The 7,243-nt window shown below is 29.5% G+C and overlaps 2 protein-coding genes across 5 annotated transcripts in view; both read left to right on the forward strand.

The window, feature by feature from the left end:
• The window catches only part of LOC107437837 (rifampicin phosphotransferase), a gene marked incomplete in the record, with an annotated part of 597,639 nt that overhangs the window by 278,403 nt on the left and 311,993 nt on the right, over positions 1–7,243 (forward strand).
• The window catches only part of LOC122270504 (rifampicin phosphotransferase), a 112,129-nt gene that overhangs the window by 42,595 nt on the left and 62,291 nt on the right, over positions 1–7,243 (forward strand). For 2 of the 4 annotated variants that reach the window (XM_071180693.1, XM_071180695.1), the window contains exon 19: positions 4,345–4,462. The exons of the other annotated variants lie outside the window; for them this stretch is intronic. In XM_071180693.1, coding sequence (XP_071036794.1) covers positions 4,345–4,462 — 118 coding nt within the window. The remainder of the gene's footprint in view (positions 1–4,344; positions 4,463–7,243) is intronic. 4 annotated transcript variants of the gene reach the window in all.

Below are 7,243 nucleotides of genomic sequence, written 5' to 3' on the forward strand. Positions count from 1 at the left end.
TCGATTAATTATATGAAAATTAAAAATAGTTTCTACCACTTCCAGTTGCAAGTGGAATCCCTGAAATAGACGAACTCCCGAGAAAGTTTTAAAAGACGCGATCCGAATTTGATTTTTTTAAGAAATTACGAAATGATTTGTAATTTCTAAGAACATAAGAAGAATTCCATTAATATCTCTAAACTATCAATCTGTATGGATATTATTGTTCCCTCATTGGATGTATGGATATTATCGTAACCCTTTCTAAAGCCATAGTAAGCATATTTACCACCAATTTTTGAATTGTATGGTGAACTTTTTTACCACATTTAATTCAGGTTTCTTGAAGTTCGTTTGAATAAAATTGACAACCATCTGTTAGTTTAAAAAAACGTATAAAAATTATAAAATGCATAATTCCTTTTCAGGATTGAAGCATTAATAAAATTTATTTTATAAATAAAAAAAAATAAAAGTCAATAAGTTTCTAATAGGTCGAGTTAAATATCTTTAGCACCCAAATAATGGCATTTTCATAAACTAAATGAGTTTGTTTTTCTTATATTAAGTTCTTAAAACAATTTCAACTCCAAAAATATTTTTATTTACCATTACTAGAAATAAATGACCCATTAAAGGGAAAATGCTGACTCCCAAATATTGAACAATTTATTTTTTATTTTATAACCGTCGTTGAACAGCGGACCCAATTTTGGATTTACGACTACTAATGTTCAATTCCGCAGCGTTGTAATTTTGAACCACTCCAGAAGACAAGGAAAGTGCTGGATCAGTACCCCCAGAGGTATTGATTTGTCATGGGAACATGGAGGACTTTGAGACTCGTCAGATTTAGCGAGCATCAATCACCATTTACTACACGGGGAGTCTTCGGCCGGCTGGGATCGAGCCCACGAACTCTTGGACGTGGGCCCAGTGCCCTACCAACGAGGCTATCCAGGCCAAATATTGAACATTATTTAAAATAAATATCCAATAACCATTCATGCATTACCGATTTATATTTATTAGGTCTTAACTGTTTAGATGTTATTTTCTTATGCTGATTCGTTTTTTTTAAATTTTTCTAAAAAGCAGATAGATTTAAAGAAAAACTATAATTAAACAAATATTGTTTTAGGTAGCTCATTTTCTGAGATTCGACTAATTTTAATTTTTGGTAAGGGACTAATTTTTTGTTCTAAATATTTTTTTGCACTTAAATCGGCCAATACATTTATTATACAGTCACTCCCATTGAAAGAAATAGTCACCCAAGTCCTATAACTGTGTGGGGAAAAAAGTTTCTTCTTTTTACAAGGAAGTTTGTTTAACTCATTGTTACGATATAGTCCATATTTATTGAGTATCGATATTTATCGAGTGTCAATATTTTCCGGTATGTATCGAGTATCGGTTTCTTATGACGTTTATTGACTGTCAATATTTTCCGGTATTTACCTAATTTGATATTTTTCGCTATTGTTTTGTGTCTATATTTATCCGATTTATGATAGATCGTTCTTCAAGGAAGTTTGTTTCACTCATTGTCACGATGTAGTTTGTATTTATTGAGTATTGATATTTATGAATTGTCAATGTGTTTTCCGGTATTTATCAAATTTGGTATTTTTCGCTATTATTTTGCGTCTATAGTTTTCCTATTTATGATAGATCGTTAGACTATATTTTTAATTGTTATCGCGACAAGTAAAAATATCAATATTTTACGATGCATCGCTCAGTTCCATTAAAAGCATACAAAATGTTATTATTATTATTATTTTTAAATTTTAATGTAACACTGAAAGAATTAAATTATTTTTATCAATAATTATAGCTTTTTTTAAATATACTTTATCCATATCTGTTGCATTACGTTTTATTAGCATTTCTGTGGCGTCTACGGAAATATTTAAGAAGATAAGTTGGTAATCGATAATTTTGTCTTCCACGATCTTGTTTTCCACAGCATTGCTACTTATACATGCTTCCCTTTTTCATTTCAGGCGATATTTAATCGTATATATGTTACGGTCAATGTGAAATAGTCGGTTATTAATATATTAACCGTTAAATGTTAATAATCAACAATATTATTAAATATATTATTAATAACCAAAATGTCGGTTAAAGGGACTAATTTAAGTGAACATTAACCGGTTATTATTAACCTCTTGTGCGCTCGAGTCAATTCGAGCGCGTTGAACAGGCCAAACTGTGCACACTCGAGATAATTCGAGCGGCACTGTATTTTATGCTGCTATAATTTTTCACACTTGAATATAATCGAGAATTGAAAATAACAATGTGAAAGCTAAGAAAAAAATCGTTTTATTGATATTTATCATTTAGATAGGATTGTAGGCTATATAGCACTTATTATTCAAGAATAACATACACAGAGATGCCGACTTGCTCCGGACAGCGAATAAATATTTTCAAGTGGTAGTTTATTAATTGTGATTCTTGATTTGATAAATTCAATTTAGTAGATTCTTATCCACCACTATTTCTAAATAATTCGTAGGATTACTAATAATAATGTGATGCTATACCTTTTAAGAAGCAACCAAAACTAGTCAAATATTTGTAAAATTTACTTTGTAGTTATTTACCTTTTATTTAAAATTATTTTGGCGTGTCCGGAGCAGTTAGCATCTCTGAATACAGCCTTTTACCATGGAACAGAAGCGCAGTATATATCAAAATTGTCCGCGAAAAGAAGAGACAATGTTCTGAAGTGAGTTTTTTTACATTAAAAAAATGGATTTTTTTTGACGGTTTTTTTCAAAAAAATCTGTACGTTAAGGGGTTAAAATAATAACCAATGAAGCTTGGTCAATGTCATTCTTCCCCGTTTTTATTGGAGGTAGTTACGTATCTGCCACGCTAGTGCCAAATTAATTTCAAACTGAAAAAATTAAAAAAAAAAAAAAAAAAAAAAAAAAAAAAAAAAAAAAAAAAAAACATGTAGATGTGTTTGCCCGGTGTTGGCTGCGAGTTATACATTTCGAGTTGGTCCCTTTCTGCAATGTTTTTTTTTAGTTCCTGGTGGGCCGATGCCTGGAATTTGGCAAAACTTGGCGATTAGTAAGCCACAGATCACAGTACGGAAATCTCCCCTTTTAATATCTCATTCTGACCAAAAGGAGCCGTTATTATTAATAACAACCGGATTTATTACTTTAGTCGTTACATATATACAAATTCCACTTTTTTCGCAACATTTAATACTATTTTTTTAACATAATTTATTTATAATCAAACTAGAAAAATAATTCAGTTTAGAATAGTACTTACGAATCTAATAATATGACGCGAATTTTTTTATGATCATAACAGCATTTTAATAAATGCCGTAATATATATCTAGCTTAAAACGAATTATTTGCAATTTTGAGATTAAAAATGACTTTTAAAATGAAATCTAGTTAAAAGTAATTTCCATCTTTTTCATAACAGTATTGGTAAAATTTTTAATTTTTTAATAGACAATTATTATACAAACGCTTTCAGTTTCATAGACAAAATCGTCTCCTGCCAATAAAAATAAAAAAAAATTTATGTGGAATTAAATAAACATAGAAAGAAACTTTGAGTTCCTAAATCTTTCCTACAGTCTTTTTTTAAAGTTTTAATCTAACACTTAAAGTATCTGGAACCTAGGTTATTTCGCCAACATTTAGAGGTATCAGTACCGATCAGTACTTTCTTATATATATTTGCTTCATATTTTTTTTTACAAAAAATATTTTTAAAAATTATTTTTACAATTTAAGCTATAGTCACTGTTTTATATTTTTTTCTTCTTAGTGAATTATTGTTAACTGTTAGATTAGTATATCTATTTTTAAGACACTTTAACTTTTCCACCACGTCGGTAACTTAGCTTTCCGCTTTCTTTCCTTTATCCCAAACTCATTTTCAATTGCATTTTTATTTTTTAGTGATATAGACTCATTATAAAGAGTAATTTTTATCTTAGGATAAGTTTTCTTAATATTGAAATATGGTATTTAACATCGTAAAGGAATGCGTCAAGAAGAGAACCTTTACGTTTTCCCATTAAAAAAATGCATGCATGCATGCTTCAATTATAGATTCATCATGGTAGGCAAATAATTTGATATTTAATTTATTAATAGATATTAATTATAAATATTAAATTATTTTTACTTAACAGTCAATAAAAATGAGGTTAATTATAATTAAATGAAATTAAGATTTATATGTTTAAATAATCTTACCAGGCTCCCACTATCTGCCATTAACGAAAAGTTTTTTTTTAATGTTGTGTTCAGAATTACAAACATTAATGATACATATTCATTAATAATTTTCTCTCATAATTTCTTTCAGACTGTTGTTTCTGGATCAGTTGAGCCGGATACAATTATGCTTGAACGATCTGATAATGATGAATTGAAAATGAAATCAGTAAATGTTGGATCTAAGCACCAAAGAATTGTTTTAAAAGGTAAAACTCAATGCATCCCTTTTGGTGTAGTCAGTAATATTGACTTAATTTAAAGTTCTATGTTTAGGTACTTTATTTAAACAGTTAGTGTTTCCATTAAAATGTCATTTTACGTCTTAGATTATAGTTAACTCATTGCCTAGCATTCCACTGCTTTTAACTGTAATTACTTATTACATACCATAATTTACTAATAAATTCAAGGACTTTTTTTCAAAAAAATGCCATTAACAATTTCATTCGCATTTTTTTAAAAAAATTAATTGAAGTTAAAAGAACATTACTTAAAATACGTATCTAAATTAATTAAAACTCATATTTTAAAAAAAAAATCAAAATTTTTTTTATCATTTTTACAGCCCGTTTCTGATTGAATAGTTTTATCACAAAACTGTGATGAAATGCACTTTTCATGATTTTATGTGCATGAAAAAATTAAAAAAGTGTTACCGAATCTCTTTCCCAGCTAGTTTGTGATGCAATAAATGAAATCTTAGGTATTTATAATGAAAAAATAAAATAAATATAATAAAAAGCATAAAAAATTTAAATGAAAATGACTTAAAATATTTTAAATTTAACTCAGGTATGATTTCTTTACACGGAGTCCCAATTATAAAGGAAATTAAATAAAAACTTTAGAATACATTCATTTCGACCTTTTACGAGACAATAAAATTTATTTTAATCATGTTTTGAAATTAATTACAAGTTTCGTCGACAAATGGTGTTGCCAACTACGAAAATAACTATGGAACAATGATTTCAAATCATAATTTGTAGAAACAATGAGGTGCACATGAGGAGGACAAAAGTTACTGAATCTGGTGCAAAATCTGCAGTTGGAATGGTCTTACATCGAGTAAAAAAGCCTTTTTTCAGACTTTTTACAGTCTGTAGCATTACCTGTTGACAAAAGTCGGTGTTGGTAAAATTTTAGAGAGAAAATATTTTTGGATTGTTTGAGTATAACGCGCAAAAAACTGAAAATTTCTGTCTCTCTTCATTTTTCTTTCTTTGATTTTTCTAATCTTTGGTCGCCAGATAATAATAACGCCAGATAATTGAAGTGTAAAAAGCCGTTCCTTGCCATTCATACTAAATTAATTTGAATTATTATCAGTATTCAGTGTTTGTTACATTGTTCACACAGATCATCTCTATTTTATTTAAAACGAATCCGCATCATTCATTTTTGCTCTAGTAGTAAATCGAAAAGGAAACAAAATGAGGATTCAAATACTAAAAGTTGTCAATCGACTAAGTACATTCTTATAATGCAGCTGACTAAAATGTGCTAATTTGCATGGTTTAATAATTATAGTAGCATAAATATAATTGAACTATATAATATAATTGAAGACATTATATTGTCTTCAATTAGTATAGAGTTCAATTGTACTAAATAGTTCAATTATATTTATGCTATAATAATTATTAAACCAAAGATGCCAACTTTCTCCGGACAGCAGATATATACACTGGTGGATAAAATTAAGAGATGGAAAGCATTTTCGCACATTCATTCGCACATGCAAGAAACCCGCGCACCGCTCCATGTGTTTGACAATGGTTCCGTGAATGCCCAGAGGTACAGGCAGAAGCCCTATGTGCGTCTTTTCAGGGGCGCTGTTGGCCCTGAGTTCATTTTTATGGACGACACAATCCGCGACTACATAGGGCTCTCATGGTTGATTAGTATCTGGAAAGAGAGGATATTCAACGAATGAATTGGCCAGCCAAATCCCCTGACCTGAATCCTATTGAACATGCTTGGGATGCTCTTGGGAGAGCTATTGCGATGCTCCAACCTTCCCCCAGAACCATTATGGAGTTAAAAATTGCTCTGGTGGAAGAATGGGTGGATCTTCCACAAGTCTTCCTTAATTCCCTTATTAACAGCATGCATACTCGTTGTGCATGCTGTCTGTCTGTCAGGGGTGACCATACACCATACTAGAGGCAACACACACTATACAAGCCTCTCTTTTATTAGCATCTTTTATCCTTAAGTTCAGACTACATTGGATTTATTGGCAATAGGTCTTCTCAGTGAATGTTACTTTTATTTTTGTTTTGCATACTTTGCTATCATGGAATAAGCTATATCCATACCAAATTTCATTTTTTTATATTCAGTATTTTTTGAGATATTTGGGAAAATGTCTTCCATCTCTTAATTTTGTCCACCAGTGTATTTTAAAGTGGTAGTTTATCAATTGTGATTCTTGGTTTAATAAATTAAATTTAGTAGATTTTTATTCACCACCATTTCTAAATAATCGTAAGCTTATATAATTCACCACCTTAACTAAGAAGTAAATTTTGCAAATTTTTGACTATTTTTGCTTGCTTTTTAAAAGGTATGACATTAGCATACCTGCCAACTTTTACGCATCTGGCGTAAAATTTTATTTCTATTTTTAAAATGGTAGTAAAATATATGCTTTCCATATATTCCTTGCATTTATAAACTTAATCTATAATATTTTTTAATTCACCACTATTTTTAAAAAAATTAAGCATATATAATAATATGTAAAACTATTGTAGATCTCTGTATAAGCTTGTTCAAAATACAGAGAATGCTATTGGCTAAAATTGCATTTTAAATTTACTACCACTGGGTAAAATCATCCTTGAATGGCTTAAAAGATGGCAGGTATGCATCAGCATACCCTCCAACTGCTACGGAATTTCCGTAGTTTCAGAAATCTTCTTTTCTGACGGTAAAAAAATTAATGTCTTAATAATTAAAAAAAAATAATTTTAGCGTAACTT

This window comes from Parasteatoda tepidariorum, chromosome 5 (genome assembly GCF_043381705.1).
Source record: "Parasteatoda tepidariorum isolate YZ-2023 chromosome 5, CAS_Ptep_4.0, whole genome shotgun sequence".
Classification (NCBI taxonomy): Eukaryota; Metazoa; Arthropoda; class Arachnida; order Araneae; family Theridiidae; genus Parasteatoda; species Parasteatoda tepidariorum.